Source organism: Drosophila suzukii, chromosome 3 (genome assembly GCF_043229965.1).
Source record: "Drosophila suzukii chromosome 3, CBGP_Dsuzu_IsoJpt1.0, whole genome shotgun sequence".
In the NCBI taxonomy this organism is placed as follows: Eukaryota; Metazoa; Arthropoda; class Insecta; order Diptera; family Drosophilidae; genus Drosophila; species Drosophila suzukii.
Window position 1 is genome coordinate 88859852 of NC_092082.1, and position 18272 is coordinate 88878123.

The window sequence follows — 18272 nt, forward strand, 5'->3', positions numbered from 1 at the left end:
TCAGCAACTTAGTTTCCTGTATGAAATACAACAATAGAATGGAGAAAAATTTGATGCTTAATAGAAAATGAACAGTTTCAAAATTTTAATATTTTTAAATACAGGTTTATACATATTTTCTACTGACAGCACCTAGAAATTGAATATTGAATAATCTGAAAAAATAAGTGTTACACCAAAATTAACAAAGATTAGGTATGTGATTTAGCAAACACCTTGAAATTTCAAAATCTTTAATAAGTTCATTCAAACAATCTTTTGAACACGCGCCGATTAACCACTAACTATAATAAAACCTATCGATACTCCACATAGCGCAATAAGCTATCGATATTCTTCACCAGCTGATCCAAACAGTGTTGCATAATTCGCGGAATTTATTGTGTATTGCATCTATCTTTTTTTATGCAAACTTAAAAATAATAATTATAGCCCGAATTCCTTGAGATTTGCAGGCAGTGAGCGGGGATTTCGGCTGCAGCCGGCTGCGAGGTGTGTGCACGGATGTATATATAGATATAGCCATCCCAGATCCCGGAGAACTTTTCCTCTTTGCGTGGCGGGGTGTGGTTAAAACCAAAAAGAAAAAAAACAGATTGAAGACGGAGACTCGACGACTCGAAAAGCCTGAAAAACGCCTCCGGGCGCTATAGACAATACAACAACAATTCGGACCTATAGCTAATCATTTATGCCGAGCGCAGAGACGGAGCCTAATTAGCATATCAAATTGGATGACGGCACTGGCGAGCAGTTGCCATCTGCCGCTGCTGCTGCCCCTGCTACCAGAAACAACAATAAAACCAAAATAAAACATAGAAAAATTCTACACTCTGTACTCCCCAGTTTTGGCCAGTAAGTACCCATAGGAACCGATCCCAGACGACTGGCCGGCAATGTGCTGGGCAAGATGTCCCGGCTTGCTGATTACTTCGTAATAGTCGGCTACGACAGCGATAAGGAGAGTGAGTAATTAGCAATCCCCTGATTTCCTGACTTCCTTCCACTTGTTCCCTTCTCCCCAGAGACCGCCAGCAATGTGGGTGGCCAGCAGCCGACGTGCGGCAAGATCGTTCAGCGTTTTCCCGAGAAAGATTGGCCGGACACTCCGTTTATCGAGGGCATTGAATGGGTGCGTTGCCACAAACATTCCACACATATTTCCACGCATATCTGACTCTACCCTAATCGTACATATGTTTCGACAGTTCTGCCAACCGCTTGGGTGGTGTTTATCGTACGAAAAGCAGGAGCCCAAGTTCTTCGTCTCCGTGCTGACGGACATCGATGCCAACAAGCACTACTGCGCCTGCCTCAGCTTCCACGAGACGGTGGCCATCACCCAGACGCGCAGCGTTGACGACGAGGATGAGACGATCGGGAACAGCCGGCTGCTGGGGGCCACCCCCTCCTCGACGGATGGCATCGCAGCGGCAGCCACGCCGGCGCCCATCACGCACCACAGCGTCATGTATGCACCCAAATGTCTGGTGCTCATCTCGCGATTGGACTGCGCCGACACCTTCAAGGTGAGATTAGAATTCAGTTCTTCCTAGTGATTGCTTAAAATCATTTACCCCCACTTGCAGAATTGCCTAGGCACCATATACACGGTGTATATCGAAAACCTGGCCTACGCATTGGAGACCCTCATCGGCAACATTCTGGGCTGCATCCAAGTTCCTCCGGCGGGTGGGCCGCAGGTGCGTTTCTCCATAGGAGCTGGCGACAAGCAGTCCCTGCAGCCGCCACAGAGCTCATCCCTGCCCACAACTGGAAGTGGAGTGCACTTCCTTTTCAAGCAGCTGGGTATCAAGAATGTGCTGATCCTGCTCTGCGCCGTGATGACCGAGAACAAAATACTGTTCTTGTCCAAGTGTTATTGGCACCTGACGGATAGCTGCAGGGCTTTGGTGGCTTTAATGTATCCCTTTCGGTACACGCATGTGTATATACCCATTTTGCCGGCACCACTCACGGAAGTTCTGTCCACACCCACACCATTCATCATGGGCATACATAGTTCACTTCAAACTGAGATTACGGATCTGCTGGATGTTATTGTGGTGGATTTGGATGGCGGCCTGGTTACCATTCCGGAGTCGCTTACTCCGCCTGTTCCTATACTTCCCTCACCGCTGTGGGAACAGACCCAGGACCTGCTCAGTATGATCCTGTTCCCAAACCTGGCGCAGGCGGATCTGGCGTTTCCTACGCTGGAGCGGCCATCTGCGCTGGCCAAGACTGACGCTCAGATCGACAAGGAACTTCGCGCCATATTCATGCGTCTTTTCGCCCAGCTGCTGCAGGGATATCGCTCCTGTCTAACAATCATTCGGATTCATCCAAAGCCGGTTATCACCTTCCACAAGGCTGGATTCCTCGGCGCCCGGGATCTGATCGAGAGCGAATTTCTGTTCCGTGTGCTGGACAGCATGTTTTTCACCACGTTCGTCAACGAACGAGGACCTCCCTGGCGTGCCTCCGACGCCTGGGATGAACTGTACAGCTCCATGAACGAACTGCTCAAGTCTGAGGCGCAGAATCGGAATCTCGTAATTATTAATTACATATAAAAGGTGTTCTTTTATATACATTTCATCTACCTTTCAGATACTCACACATATCCAGGAATTGGGACGCGTTCTTTACGAGAATGAGGGTACACTGGCCCACATAAACTATGCCCAGAAAGTCTTGCGCCCGCCGGAGGGCGCATTCCAGCGGATTCATCAGCCCGCCTTCCCGCGCATCAGTTCTGAGAAGGTGGAGCTAATCATCCAGGAGGGAATACGCAAGAACGGAGTGCCACAGCGTTTCCATGTGACGCGAAACCAGCACCGGATCATTCCAATGGGACCCAGGTTGCCCGAGGCATTGGATGTGCGTCCCAATGTCCAAAACTCTGCGCGACGACTGGAGGTGCTGCGCATCTGTGTGTCATACATCTTCGAGAACCGGATTACGGACGCCAGGAAACTGCTGCCTGCTGTGATGCGAACCTTGATGCATCGAGATGCGAGGTTAATCCTGTGCCGCGAGTTCTTCGGGTATGTGCATGGCAACAAGGCGGTGCTGGACCATCAGCAGTTTGAGTTGGTTGTGCGATTCATGAACAAGGCACTGCACAAATCCTCCGGGATCGACGAGTACACAGTGGCTGCGGCTCTGCTGCCCATGTCCACCATATTTTGTCGCAAGCTATCGACAGGAGTGGTGCAGTTTGCCTACACAGAGATACAAGATCACGCCATATGGAAGAACCATCAGTTCTGGGAGTCTACATTCTTCCAGGATGTCCAGGGTCAGATAAAGGCATTGTACCTGCTTCACCGTCGTCAGAACGAGCATCAAAAGGAGGCAAACTGTGTGTTAGACGAGGTTCCGCTGGAGGAGCCGACGGCTCTTGAGATTACGGCTGAACAGCTGCGAAAAAGTCCCACCATCGAGGAGGAGAAGAAGGCCGAGCTGGCCAAGTCGGAGGAGTCTACGTTGTACAGCCAGGCTATTCACTTTGCCAACCGTATGGTCTCCCTTCTTATTCCGCTCGACGTGAATGTAGATGCAGCTAGTAAGCCTAAACCTGCGTTTCGCCTGGAAGAAAATCAGAGTGTTTCCAATAGGTAAGACCTGTAATAAGTATTTGAAATTATGCCTAATCGTTTGTAATTACAGTATTATGGGCTCGCACAGCCTGAGCGAACATTCCGACGAAGGATTCGAAGAGAACAATGCTCTGGAAATTGGCGTCACGGTTGGGAAGACAATTTCTCGCTTCATTGACAGCGTTTGTACCGAAGGTGGTGTGACCTCCGAACACATACGCAACCTGCACGACATGGTGCCGGGTGTGGTGCACATGCACATCGAATCCCTGGAACCGGTCTATCTGGAGGCCAAGCGCCATCCGCATGTGCAAAAGCCTAAGATTCAAACACCATGTCTGCTGCCAGGAGAGGACCTGGTTACCGACCACCTGCGTTGCTTCCTTATGCCGGATGGACGCGAAGACGAAACCCAGTGCCTGATACCCGCCGAGGGCGCTCTGTTCCTCACCAACTACCGTGTGGTGTTCAAGGGTTCCCCCTGCGATCCGCTCTACTGCGAGCAGGTGATCGTGCGCACTTTTCCGATTGCCTCCCTGCTGAAGGAGAAGAAAATATCGGTGCTGTACCTGGCCCATCTGGATCAAACGCTGACCGAAGGACTGCAGCTGCGCTCCAGCAGCTTTCAACTGATAAAGGTGGCCTTCGACCCGGAAGTTACTCCCGAGCAGATCGAAAGCTTTAGGAAAATATTGAGCAAAGCCCGCCATCCGTTCGATGAGTTTGAGTACTTCGCTTTTCAATCCTTTGGCACCATGCTTCAAGGTGTGGCTCCGTTGAAAACGAAGGAGAAATACTCAACCCTAAAGGGATTTGCCAAAAAGACGCTGCTCCGCGGGGCCAAAAAGGCGGGTTTCAAGCAGAAGCAGCAAACGAAGCGGAAGTTGGTCTCCGAGTTTGATTACGGAAGTGCAGATGCCCAGGAAACCCAATCTATCGACGACGAGCTGGAGGATGGAGATGAGTTCGAAACCCAAAACAATGCCATGCCTAGATTGCTGACAACAAAGGATGTTGAGCGAATGCGGGAAAGGAGCTATGTACAGGACTGGAAGCGACTAGGATTCGATGCGGAGGCGCAGCGTGGTTTCCGCATTAGCAATGTGAACACCAGCTATGCCACCTGCCGCTCCTATCCGGCAATAATTGTGGCACCCGTTCAGTGCAGCGATGCGGCAATAATGCATTTGGGTCGTTGTTTTAAGGGCCAGCGCATACCACTGCCCACTTGGCGGCACGCCAATGGTGCACTGCTCATTCGGGGTGGTCAGCCCAATAGCAAATCGGTCATTGGTATGCTGAAAAACACCACGGGAAGCAATACAAACGCCCATCACGATGTCACGCACTATCCGGAGCAGGATAAATACTTCCTGGCCCTGATCAACACGATGCCAAAGCTCACGCCGCTGGCTCACAATCAGTACTCGGGCATGAATCTCTCGATGAGCTCGTTGATGGGCCATAGCTCATCCGACGATCGACAGCCACTGACGCCGGAACTCTCGCGCAAGCATAAAAACAATCTGGATGTTAGTGATGGCAACAAGTCCAGTCAAGGAGGCAAAAGTGGAACAATGAAAGGCAATCCTAAGAACTCATCGGCACATCCATTCCGCAAGATGCGGCTTTATGCATTGGGTAAGTAGAGATCTGCCTTTCTCTTTAAATTTCTTATATTTGACTTCCTTTTCACAGGGGAGAAATCTCAGGCCAAGTCGAACATGAATGTGGACTTCTGTGCGGACTTTATTCCCGTGGACTATCCGGACATTAGGCAATCGAGACCAGCTTTCAAGAAGCTGATTCGCGCCTGCATGCCCTCACACAATACCAACGAAGCGGATGGCCAAAGCTTTGCCAAGATGGTGGAGCAGTCCGATTGGTTGCAGCAGATCTCCTCACTGATGCAATTGGCTGGTGCCGTGGTTGATCTCATCGACCTGCAGGAGAGCAGCGTGATGCTTTCGCTGGAGGATGGGTCCGATGTGACCGCCCAGCTTAGTTCAATAGCCCAGCTGTGCTTGGATCCCTACTACCGCAGTCTGGACGGTTTCCGTGTGCTCGTGGAGAAGGAGTGGTTGGCTTTTGGCCATCGTTTTGCCCATCGCAGTAATCTGAAGCCCTCACATGCAAACACAAATATTGCGTTTGCTCCCACCTTCCTGCAGTTCCTGGATGTGGTTCATCAGCTGCAGCGCCAGTTTCCAATGGCTTTCGAATTTAATGACTTCTATTTAAGATTCCTGGCATATCACTCAGTGTCCTGCCGCTTTCGTACCTTCCTTTTTGACTGTGAACTTGAGCGTTCGGATTCGGGCATTGCGGCAATGGAGGACAAGCGGGGATCGCTGAATGCCAAGAGTATGTTTGGAACCGGTGGCATGGCGACCAATGGATCCGACGATGAGTGCAATGTGTATCCCCTGGATATCAGGAGCCAAAGGACACCGTTGAATCGTATTGGACACTCCATCTTCGATTATATCGAAAGGCAGCATAACAAGACTCCCATATTTTATAATTTCCTGTATTCAGGCGACAAGAGTATGATTCTGCGACCGCAAAATAATGTGGCAGCCTTGGAGCTATGGAGCTATTATACCAACGAGGAGCTTGCCCAGGGAGCGCCGTACGATTTGGAAGTGACCACTGTGGACGACGAAATCGATCTATCTGAGATGAAGGGGAAGCGCATGGTCGTTACCGCCGGCTACGACAACTTGGAGAAGTGTAATCCCAATGCCTATGTCTGCCTGCTCAGCGAGGTTAAGCAAGCGGAGACGGAGCGAGGACATCTTCCTCAAAAGTGGCTGCAGGTGTGGAACAGTCTTGTGGTGCCACAAGTGGAGCCAGTTGCTAGCAATACGTCGCTGGGCAACATCTATGTGCAGACGCACCAGCACAAACGATCCACACTGGAGATTATCATGAAGGGACGGCTGGCAGGCTACCAGGACAAGTACTTCCACCCGCATCGGTTCGAGAAGCATCCCTACACCACGCCCACCAACTGCAACCACTGCACCAAGCTGCTCTGGGGCCCAGTGGGTTACCGGTGCATGGACTGCGGTAACTCCTACCACGAGAAATGCACGGAGCACTCTATGAAGAACTGCACAAAGTACAAGGCCATCGATGGAGCTGTGGGGCCGCCGAATGTGAACATGTCGCAAGGCGACACAGCCAGCATCGCTTCCAGCGCCGCCACGACGGCGCGCACCTCCAGCCATCACTTCTACAACCAGTTTAGCAGTAACGTGGCCGAAAATCGGACGCACGAAGGGTGAGTTATTAGCTTTCAGAACTTCTTAAAATATAAAAGTCATCTAGGAAAGTTCCATGAACAAAACCTGTTGTCTAGCTAAACGTTTAACTGGGTTCACAATATAATAATAGCTGGCAATATAAATATTTAATATATTTCCTTTAATTTCCGAAGACATCTGTACAAACGAGGCGCCTTGCTCAAAGGATGGAAACAGCGCTGGTTTGTTCTAGACTCTATAAAGCATCAACTCCGTTACTATGACACCTCTGAGGACACCGCTCCCAAGGGCATCATTGGTACTTATATTTAATAACCCTTCTAATAAATTTTTAGTAATATTTTAAATACCTTTATAGAATTGGCTGAGGTGCAATCAGTAACTGCCGCACAACCTGCACAAATTGGCGCCAAACGCGTAGATATGAAGGGATTTTTTGATGTAAGTTATATGAAAAATAAAAAACTAAATACAAAATGTAACTTTTCCCAATCAATTTCAGCTGAAAACATCAAAGCGCACCTACAATTTCTACGCAGTCAATGCAAATCTGGCACAGGAGTGGATTGAAAAGTTGCAGGCATGTTTACAATAGATTGACGCGGAAATGGATCCATATTTCATCTCCTGAATTTGGTTAACCTTCCCTTCCGTTCTGTTTTGTACGGCGCGATGCAAAGTTCTGTTGTAGGATAAATCAGTATGTTTCCAGTTCGCTGCGTATGTATTAATATTTTGAATCTGTGGCTCTGCCATCATATCATAGCTAAACTATCACTTTAGAATTTCCTTAGTTGATTTGAGAAATCGCTCGTACCCATTAACATAATCGTTAGCAACAATTATGCCAAGCAACAAGTGAAACGTTAGTTAAAGAATGAAATCCATCTGTAAATGTGAATGTAAAGAAACTATAAAATTATGTGATTATATAAACAAACAAAAAATCAGACTATATGATAAATTAACGATAGAATGGAAAAAGCCACTCCCGCAAGTTTTTGATATAATTTTTTTTATAAACTATATAGGTTTATAGTGAATTTACCAAAGATTATTCCACCTTTGTTGCGCAATTGAAATGCATTTCTTGGTTGCTTCCTCTAAACTAAACCCTATTATTAAACGCTTTCCTTTATTTATACACTACATGATAATCAATATAATACATACTTTAATGCAATTATTTGTGGCTTACAAACGATAATATACATTTTTAAACAAATGCGCTTGGTATTATTATTGTTTACGTTCGATTCCTTCGTTGAAACTTTCCCATCATCCATCATAGGAACGTTGTCCAGTAGACAATATTGAGTATAAAGAACGAAAACGGGAAGAAAAAGCGCGAGAACTTGTCTATATAGATGGCTGTGGCATGGCCATGGCAGAAAGTGTCGTACTGGGGCTCAATAATCGATTCCCGATGATGCTGTAGGGCAGACTGAGAGGCGTCAGCCGGGGGAGATACTTGTGTAAAGGTTCGTCTTCCAACTCACCTTCAGGTCATCCAGGTCACTGATGTTCTCGTCCGAATAGCCCTTCATGGCCTTGGTGGCCACCGGTCCCATAAAGTTGTTGACCACCGCGAACTCCATCAGCGAGAGGAAGACAAACACCGAGCAGGACGACATCCAGACGTCTATGGCCTTCACGTACGACACCGGCGGCAGCGACTGTTGCGACTGGGTGTTCTGGGTGGCCAGGGTCAGCAGGGAGGTCACTCCCAGGGTGACGCGGGCTGGAATCGCCTCCGGCTTTATCCAAAACGATATCCACGACATGACCACGATCAAAGCCGAGGGTATGTAGGTGTGGAACAGGTGGTAGCCCAGGCGTCGTCGCAAATTGAACACAATGGCCAGGCAGGTGAAGTTGCCTACGAGGTGCAATAATAAAAACAATAACTAAATTAAATAAATAATTGTATCTCAATCAACTGTTACTATCAATCAAAACTAAAACTAAAATTTTTAGTTGTCAATAAACTCAGTTTCTTTACAAATTTAATAGTTAATAGTCAGATCCCTATATTGACTTAAAAGGATTGGGATTTTGCTCAAAAATATCGTTTTTTGAAGCTGTTTTTTGGTCATAATTTAGTCAAACAGAGGCGTACAGAAAAAAGACCAACTGTTCTAAGCAGTTTACAATCTAGGCTCACTATCGCCGTCACTTTTCGGGAAATTTATTTTTTGACCAATTTTTGCATTTTTCATTAGGGGTTACATCATCTATTTTTGCGAAAAATCGTCACAAATTAAAGTTTTCAGGCCTGAACGCCAATCGATTGGAAATTTAATTACGAGCTCAACGAGGTATGGCACTCCTTATTCTGACCCTTTTTCGCTTTATGGTGGCCAAAAAACTGCTTCTTTTTTGTGCAAAAAATGACGATTGTGATTTTTGGACCAACTAGTTCAGGGTCTCATTTTGTATAATTATATTATAATGATTAATTATAAATAATTATTATAATAATAAAAGCTACCTAATATTAATATAAATTCCTATTTTACGATTTAATAATATCTATTCTCACCCGTTGAGTACTCTATGGTGCAATCGGTCGTGTAGTTATTTGATATGTCCAGCTGTGGCAGCTCAATCTCCGCATTGACCACCAGTGGGTCGGTCATGTTCCAAATGAATACCAAATCCTCCACCGTATGGGATACTGCCAATCAGAGCTCGTTAAGTTCTGGTATCAAATATCACTTTAACCATACAAATGAGTGTTATTCAAGAAGCGGAATGGAAACTTTCAAGCAATAAAGGTTTGGGCAGGTTCGGGATAACAAAAATTCCACATTTCCACCTACAACTCTCGATCATCATGGAGCAGATTTGTGTGTCATGTGGATAGGACTCAAACTTCATGGCGCAGGACAGAACCAACGTGAGCTTGGACATGTAGAGCAGCGTTTTGTCGTGGTACAACCAGAGATAGTGGTTCGGAATGCTCATCTCGTGGAAGGTGACCTTCTTGGCGTTCTTGAAGAAGCAATCGGGCCGCCAGATGCTGTGCAACCAGTCGACATCCAATATGCGATACTGTTCGCTCATGTTCTCCGGCAGCCGCAGGCGAGGATCACGCCAGCTTTGTGCAAGGAAGATGTCCGTCACATAGGTCTGCGATAAGGAAATACCATTAAATGGAACGAAGAATTATGAGAAAGCAAAAATAGATTTGGAGATCAAAGATTCGACTTTTCTTATGATGGTAATGATGGAGTTTTACCAGACTTGTTTATAAATATTATAATTATTATGAATGGATTTTTAAAATTCTAATCTTTGTAAGTCTTTAATATTCTTGGGTTCTATACCATTATTGGATGACTTAATAACATTGCATTAAATAATAATTTATAAATTGTGAATTATATGGTGTGAGAATTAAATTGATCTTGATGAAAATGATTCTTCTAATGGTTGTATCATGACTCACCATGGACTCCTCGTTGATGGAGTCCAGCGAGAGGACCGTGACATGGAAGTAGACGACTGTGGGCTGGCCCAGGAGCTTGGGAGCCCGGTTCTTGTCGTAGGTCTTGGAGGGAATGGGCAGGATGTCCGGGAGCGACAAACTCGACTCGTAGTGGGAGACCAGCTCGGCGCTCTCCGTGTTATTTCTGCAAGTGTGGAACAGCCTTGTAAAATCTGATGAAACTGGGCAAACGCACTGGCACCCACCTGAAACCATGAACACAATGACACTGCTGGATCGATTGCTCCAGCGCGTGCAGATATATTACCACCGCAATGAGGAACCTGAATTCTACCAATTTGCTAGTTGGCCTTTGCATTATGAGCACACTACCTTCGGCTTTAGTATTATTCCTCTGGGACACATTGCTCCCGCAGCCCATGTCATTTCACGTGGCTCATCTCTGGGTGCTTTTGAAATTGGAACTGAATTCTGGAGAGGATTACTTAACAATGGTGCTGTGCGGGGAATTATATTTAACTCGTCCCTCTGCAAAAACCAATAAACAAACGAAACGGCAGAGTTATCGCGACGATTGTGATGTGCTGCAAAGTGTGATAAATTAATTTCTAAGGTTTCATTCGCTTTCATTGGCATTCGCCTACACTACTTTTCAAATTGACAACTGACCCCGGCCAGTGAAACGGCAAAGAGGAAAAGATGTGCGTACCGACTGACAAGGGCATTAATTTGAATGAGCACTCTGTATTTGCGAATAATATCTGTGAATTATGAAAATCAACTTGTCTCCGCGAAATAACCGCCAACGACCGATGGCACAAAACTGTTTTATCGGGTGAGTTCCGGCGTTCCCTTTCACCAAAGATTCTAGTTTTTCAGAAAGTGTTCCGGTTATGTTATCAAGTTTGAAATCATAAATTAAAAAAAAAAATGTTTAACCAATTTTTTTTTTCTTACACTTAAAGCCAACTTGAATTAATTTGTGTTGAACATTTAACAACACCTAAAAATTATTTAGGTAAATCTTTTTAAAACCGAAACTGGTAAATATTTGAAAACCGAAACTTGGCCCTTTTGAAACGGTTGGCGTTGCCAACTACATTTCAGGTCTGGCAGCGCTGGCGCGCAATCAGCTGTTCGCAGAGTTGGCAACTCTGGGAGGTCAAAATATTGATTGTTTCACTTGCCAAGGGTTTTTTTTGGCCATTCAAAAATGTACAAGTGGCGAAATACCTATAAATAAAAACGAAAATACAAGTAGAAAAGTAAAAACAAACCACCCTGACCCAAAGTAACATGGATTCCTGCGATACAATCGCAGGTGAGTTACGAAATCCAAAGATTGTAAATCAATCCCGGTGCTATTTTACACGGGGTGGTGGGGGTCAGGGGTCATTTTCCTTTGTGCAGTGACGCGATTTCGCTGCGGCGCATTGTGCAACTTGTGGATATTGATTAATAGCAAGAACGCCGAGATACACAAATAATGGTTAAACGAATTTTGAAAATTTCCAAAGGTTAACAACATTTGGAAAAAACCACTGCGCAGAAAACTCTCTTGACAAGTGCGAAAATCGGAAAAGCGACCACCATGGAGTCCCCGCTGTTTCCCAAGGCCAACAACAATATGGGCATGGACAAGATGAGCTCCAGCCTGAACAGCAGCACCATGGAGGACACCACGCCCAGCGATTCGGGAGTTCAACTCCTGGACTCGGAGAACAGCGATGTGATGGTGGAGTCCATCTGCTCCTACGAGGAGAACGTGCGGCCCCTGCCCCAAGTGGATCCCAACTCTAATGTGACAGTAGCTCCCGAGGAGTCCATGACCATCAGCGAGTGCTCCACGTTTGACACCACGGAGAAGATTGTCTACCGACGCAAGGTGCACAAGGCTTCGTCCGCCTCCAAAACCCCCAAGAAGCGAGTGTCCTTCCATGAGGACATCCTGAAGAACACTCGTACCGACAACATTCACATAGAGCATGGCTTTATCACCTACAAGAACGGCCGGAAGCTGGCCTTCGCCAACTCAGCGGGCGTGGCCGGCGCTCCGGGACGATATTCCTGGTGTCCGGACCGGGAACGGTCAGAGGGACCCAATGAAATCTGTGCCGCTGGCCGGGAAGACGATGGCGAGGAGGCTACGGGCGGCGGAGGTGCCAGGCGCAAGAGACATCTGGTCTACCGAAATGCCTGCTCCGATGTCCTGGACTACGACAACATTTTCGACACCGATGAGGCGCCCGGTCTGCACTACGACACCTCAGGTGTCTTCGAATACGGTCCTGCGGGCGAGAAGCAGGAGGAACAAGCGCGGCTCTACAAGTGTAACTGCAGCAGCTCCAACTCCAGTCTAGACTCCGACGAGCAGGACAAGAACTCCAATGCGAATCGCAAGCAGTACGAGCAGGCTAAGAGCAGCTCCTGCGATTGCATTGGCATGAGCAACGCCAACAACAATCTAATCGGTAAGATAATGTAGTTTAAGTGCGTGATAAATACTTATCAGTTATCCCTTACAAACCAGGTGAAAACTGTTACTACTCAGAGCCTAATATCGGCGATGCCGACAGTCCCAAGATCAAGTCAGTTTGGAACAAGGAGAAAAAGCCGAAGTCGAGCTGCTTGAAGAAAACCAAACGACAGACGAACGTCATCCTGGAGCAGGATCTCAATGGGCGGGTGAAGAAGTTCAACGTGCACGACATCAAGCACCAGTTGCTGGACAACAGTAGCAAGATGATCTTTGGCTCGCTGAAAAGCATCTTCACCATGCCTCTGCCGGAGCGCGGAGTGCCCGAGGGCTCAGAGGACCTGCAAGCGGTGGTCGAGTGCGTCCCAGAGCAAACACCCGAGCACAAAGCGCGGCCAGTGGCCGAGTCACCAACCCTCAAAGCAAAGCCATTCCTCAGCAAGAGTCTCGATGGCAGCAAGCAGGCACAACCAGTTAAGAAATTCGTGCACAATGTAGATGAGCAGTTGCGTCACAAAAACGAAGACGACGGTGCCGGCTCCACGGAAGCCTCGCCGATGGAGTCGAAACAGTCACTGATGTTGCACCGCCAAGAAGAATTCGATAAGGAAACAGTGCCAATGGGCAGCGCACAGGGCGAATTCCGCAGCAAGTTTATAATCAACTGCGAGAGCACCGTTTTCGAGCACACCGGAGTATCCTACGAGACGGGTGAGCCGCAATCCGAACTCTCCTTCGGCAACCAGCACAACAGCGTGGCCAGTTTGCTGGAGCAGAACACTCCCATCGCAGAGCCGGCAGCTAGTCAGATCAAGAAATCATTTTTGGACGCTCCCATAGCCAAGACATTCAGTAACTTCTTTCGCAGCTTCAAGGAGAGCTCAAATGCTGTAGCCACACCAGTTGAAAAGGAGCCGGCAGTCACAGATAACCATTTCGGTAAGTCATTCTTTTTTGAGATCGGTCTTCATATTGTTCTCATAAAAGCTCTAAAATTAGTAGCCTTATTGATTGACATAATTTTAATTTACATACACACATCCCCCAATCATGCATCTATTTTGTAAATTTTCTTCTAAAAGTAAAAATATTAAACATGTATCTATTCCAGCTTCAAAAACATCAAAGCCGCAGCAGCAAGCACCACCTGCGGGCAAGCTTCCCCGGGATTACTCCTCATCCACCATATCCGAACCCAGTTCCAACACCAGCAGTAACCATAAGATCGTGATGAACCCACAGCTGAGCAATGCCGAGCGTCATTCCCGTCATCTTCCCTCTCCGCTGAAGAAGCGGGGACAACCCTTGCAGCCGCCCCGTTACTACGACCAACAGCATTCCCATCAGAGTCGGAGTCTTCACAGCCCAAGCAGCTATTTGGCGGCGGGACGCGGTGGACCTGGTGGCAGTGGTCGCGACTCGAAGAGCACTATCCTCAGCGAGGAGTTCGACGACATACTAACCATCACCACCACGGATACGACTAACGACAAACGTTCGATGGACAGCGATCTAGTCATCGTAGACTATACAGATGTGGACTACGCTCATTTGCTGAAGCCGCCTGCTCCGGCGGCCAAAACCTCGCTTATAAATCGTTTCCTTCGCAATGTGACGCAAAAGAAAATCATGGAGACCTCCATACGCAAGAATAATTTCTTCGCCGACAAATTGCGAACCGAACAGAGGAGCACGGGTTCCGATCTCTATGTAAAGGGTGCGCGGCCAAAGAACTACGAGTTGATAGATGACCTAAACGCAGAGATTGCCATGGAGATCGAGATGTGCGGGACTAACTCACCGCGCCGGGAACTTGCCATTAGTCTGGATAACGATTTTCCCGGCACCTCATCCAATTTTGAACTTGGCATCGGAGAGATATCGATTGATGTTTTCAAGGGAAAGTCCTTGCTCAATTTACATCAAGCAAATGAGCAGCTTATGAAGGTAGATTATAGTTTTACTTATATATTTTATAGCTCAAAACTTATTAACCAAATTCAATCATCTTTCTCAGGTTTTTAAACTGTATACCGGCTACAGCGTTGATGGCATTATGACACCTGTTCTAGTTCTACTCACAGACAAAACCTTGTATGTGGCAAATATGGACCGAAATAATCTGTGTGTGAAGTTTGTGTTGGCCTACAAGGACTTGGATGTTATACTGGTAATATAAAATTACTATTTTTCGACACATTTACTTATAAATATTTTTCAAAAATCCTTTTAGATGGGACCCTTTGGCAACACCGTTTTGCTCAGCAACAGCACGCGGGACATGCAGCAGGTTCTGCTCGCAGGTGGACCCTATCCAGCTGGATCTCTGGTGGCCAATCTGGAGCTGTGTGCCCGACGTAGTGGCTCCACCCTGCCTGCAGTTGGCCAGCTAACTCTAGAGCATTTGGCTCCACTGCAGGCTTTTGTCCGCGCAAACAGTTGCGTGGGCGTGGCTGAGCACTGGTTGTTCTATGCCGTGGTTAATGTGCCAGCTGGCGGGGCAATGCGAGTGGAATCGCCTAGCGAACTCCTGGGACCTTCCATCAAGGGGTTCCTCATGCACCGACGACTCAAGCAGACCACAAGCACATCAGCAGCCACAAGGATATACTGGCAACCAGGATTCTTTCTACTAAAGTTCGTAAATCCCTTTGCTTTGGGAGGATTTTGATTTAACATATATTTATTTTATAGAGCTGGTGTGTTGTATATGTTTAACGACTCAACCCAGAGGCTTCCCAGCTGGGCCGTGGCCCTCGCCGAGTGTCAGGGCGCCCAGCGAACTGTGAAATCGGAGCGACCGCATTGCTTCGAGATGACGCTAAAGGGTGAGCTACTGCAAATGGCAGCGCCCGACGAGTATGTGGCCTCCGAGTGGCTCCAGGCCCTCCTTCAATCAGCCAGTGGTGTAAGTATATACATAACTAATAATAAAAGTAAACTATAAATATTTTATTGTCTTGGCTTTTAGCTTGTGCTTCAAGACGAGAGACACAAAACCCTGGGATGCACTTTAATTGTTACAGAAAACCATCTGATAACCTTGCGTGAAGACTTTTCGGCTCCCTTACGACAAATAAGCCAGCAGGCTAATGGCAACGTAGACGCTCCGGAGAACAAGGAAGTTTTGCTTGAAGAGGAGCTGCTCAGTGTTTTTGAAACCAGCAGCTTGGTAAGTGTGCTTTATTTTTAACAAATAGAACTACCTAGTAATCCATTTAAATTTTAGATGGGCTCCACCATAAGTACGCCCACACGCACTCAACAGTCGTACTCCTCGCTGAGCTCCACGCCCACTAAGCAAACAAACGAGCCGGCTGCCTCGAAGGAAAATGCAACGTCACCCGGAAAATCGCAGCGAATGACTAGTGTTTATGGAAAGAACTCCGGCTTGGCGATACTCACCTGTGCGGACATTAAAGCGATGACGGGCATTAAGATAACCTCACGGTGCGAAACTTGGTGGTGCATACTGGAATTCTCCTGTCAGGAGGCTCCGCTAGAAAATTTGGACGATTTGGTGATCTTCTTTGCCAGCAGTATGGAAATGCAACGTTTTCTGCGGTTGCTCGAGCAACTTTGGCAGTCTAAAAATGTAGGTTGATCGTTTATTTTCCATTCCAAACTCGAAAATAATTCACTTTTTGACTTTTACAGAACGATCTATTTCCAATAACCATACTAGACGACGGCGACTCTCTGGCCGAGCAGTGCAACCAACTCTATTTGGACACTAATAGGGCCTGGGAGCCCCTGCTTTCGGCTGCGCTGGGTTAACGTGGCCATGGCCAATATATACTCCATTTACAAATAGAAAATTATATATTTCCATATAACTCAAGCGTTAAATATTCTATCCTGAATACTCAAATAGCTAAAGAACAGAAAGTATTGGTATCTATATAGTCGGTATTATGTATTATGATTTTGTAATGCCTGCCCTCCGCTTGACTCATTCATTCATTTGCGCTTCGTAACAGATCATTTGAATAATTTTTGTGATATTAACCTTAAAATCGCTGATCTTTGGTCTACTTCTTTTGTAGGTTATTTAGTTTGTACTTGTTTTCTACATTCATTATTTCTTACCTTTTTATAAATACATTGTGTACAAATATTGCACAGAAAATTAAGGACAAATATTATACATACGTAATCTAACTTATATAAATATTGAGAATGTAATCCGAATATTATGTTTTGGGGTGTGCTCTATTGGTCCAAGGATCATATCCATATGACATAAAAATAACAATATATGGCTAAATAGCTAAATAGCTAAACTAAACATAATCGTTTATAAATGTGTATTAGGAGTGGTGTGCAAGGTGGAGTTAATCTTTTTTTGCAATGCTGTGCCTGTCTTTTTCAATTAGCATAGATTAAATACCCCTCCCAACGCCCGACCTTTTGCCCGTAAGCCTTTCAGCCCACTAAAAGCTCATGATAATTAATAAAACGAATAAACGCCATTAAGAAACGCATTTTTATTTTATTCTAAGCTCTTTGAGTGATGGTCCTTGACATTTTCAATTATTGCAAGTGGTGATAGGGTTTATCCTGGCCGCATGGGAAAGGAAAGGAAAGGGGTTTCGTGCTCCTAAGTCGGGTATTAGTTGAAAAGATTTGTAGGAGTACGGGGACCTGCATGGTCATGATGATGAGTGGATGTGCGAGGGAGATGGGGATGGGGGTCTTGAGAGGATGCTGAATAGGGAAACGGGTTACATACAGATATCATAACATTAATATACATGGTTTATGTGTGCATGTACTTATGTATCTGCAGGTACATTCTGCGCCCATGTGTGAGTGTATCTGAATACCTGATAGTGCCGGTGATCGAGTTTAAGGTATATTAGCCGATATTCGAAACATTTCCCCCGGTCGCCGGGCAATATAATTCATAATTGGAAAATGTGCATATAAATTCTAGATAAAACACATGTAACAGTTGCAATTGCTCGAAAATCAAGCTAAACAAAGCATTGCATTCAAAAGGTTCAATTCAAGCGCGGTAGAAAGAGAGGGCCATCTCCAGAGAGAGAGAGTGAGAAAGCAAGAGAGTGAGAGACGAAGCAAGGAGAATGTGAGAGAACGTAAAAAAACTCCAACCCTCTTAATAAAACGAGTAGAAGACAAGACTGCAACAGGAAAAAACAAGAATGAGCAAGACATACAGACAAGCACACACAGGCATTTATGCAAGTGCAAGTGTGTGTGTGCATTAACACATAAAAATTAAGTGCAGTCGGAACGACTAGCAAGTGCCCTGCTCTTCTATTTTGAATTTTATTTGGGTCATAACGTTTGCATAACGATCGTTTTTATCTAAAAGTATTTTCTAATTTCAAAATATTACATCAAACTCTTTAAATAGATTTCAAAAATTTGATATTGATTTCATGAGTACAGGGTATTTAATACTTAAAGAAAATATTTCAATAAATTGGGATACATTTCGATCAATT

At 46.0% G+C, this 18272-nt stretch overlaps 3 protein-coding genes and 1 long non-coding RNA gene across 5 annotated transcripts; 2 read left to right on the forward strand and 2 right to left on the reverse strand.

The window, feature by feature from the left end:
• The first annotated feature begins 336 nt into the window (after positions 1 to 336).
• On the forward strand, positions 337 to 8099 carry Sbf (SET domain binding factor). Its single transcript, XM_017087318.4, has 11 exons — positions 337 to 492; positions 847 to 965; positions 1026 to 1132; positions 1209 to 1529; positions 1590 to 2555; positions 2614 to 3623; positions 3676 to 5246; positions 5304 to 6891; positions 7048 to 7172; positions 7233 to 7315; positions 7377 to 8099. The coding sequence occupies exons 2-11, from the start codon at positions 911 to 913 to the stop codon at positions 7467 to 7469; spliced, it is 5919 nt and encodes a 1972-aa protein (XP_016942807.4). The 5' UTR covers positions 337 to 492; positions 847 to 910; the 3' UTR covers positions 7470 to 8099.
• On the reverse strand, positions 8026 to 11125 carry HisCl1 (Histamine-gated chloride channel subunit 1). 2 transcript variants are annotated; one of them, XM_065865651.2, is made up of 7 exons: positions 10995 to 11125; positions 10571 to 10909; positions 10326 to 10509; positions 9697 to 10006; positions 9417 to 9551; positions 8374 to 8753; positions 8026 to 8306 (listed from the first exon to the last, which is right to left on the reverse strand). In XM_065865651.2, the coding sequence occupies exons 2-7, from the start codon at positions 10744 to 10746 to the stop codon at positions 8160 to 8162; spliced, it is 1332 nt and encodes a 443-aa protein (XP_065721723.2). In that variant the 5' UTR covers positions 10747 to 10909; positions 10995 to 11125; the 3' UTR covers positions 8026 to 8159. The 2 variants fall into 2 exon arrangements, with proteins under 2 accessions (XP_065721723.2, XP_036675314.2); XM_036819419.3 differs by having other exon boundaries at positions 10970 to 11119.
• Positions 11126 to 11489: 364 nt separating this feature from the next.
• On the forward strand, positions 11490 to 17285 carry prd1 (pruning defect 1). Its single transcript, XM_036819479.3, has 10 exons — positions 11490 to 11646; positions 11843 to 12796; positions 12856 to 13740; positions 13913 to 14748; positions 14819 to 14971; positions 15035 to 15438; positions 15496 to 15709; positions 15773 to 15973; positions 16031 to 16396; positions 16459 to 17285. The coding sequence occupies exons 2-10, from the start codon at positions 11917 to 11919 to the stop codon at positions 16576 to 16578; spliced, it is 4059 nt and encodes a 1352-aa protein (XP_036675374.3). The 5' UTR covers positions 11490 to 11646; positions 11843 to 11916; the 3' UTR covers positions 16579 to 17285.
• LOC139352974 (uncharacterized) lies at positions 16778 to 18106 on the reverse strand. The gene is made up of 2 exons (XR_011604044.1): positions 17628 to 18106; positions 16778 to 17508 (listed from the first exon to the last, which is right to left on the reverse strand). It is a non-coding gene; the product is annotated as an uncharacterized lncRNA (long non-coding RNA).
• Positions 18107 to 18272: the final 166 nt, after the last annotated feature.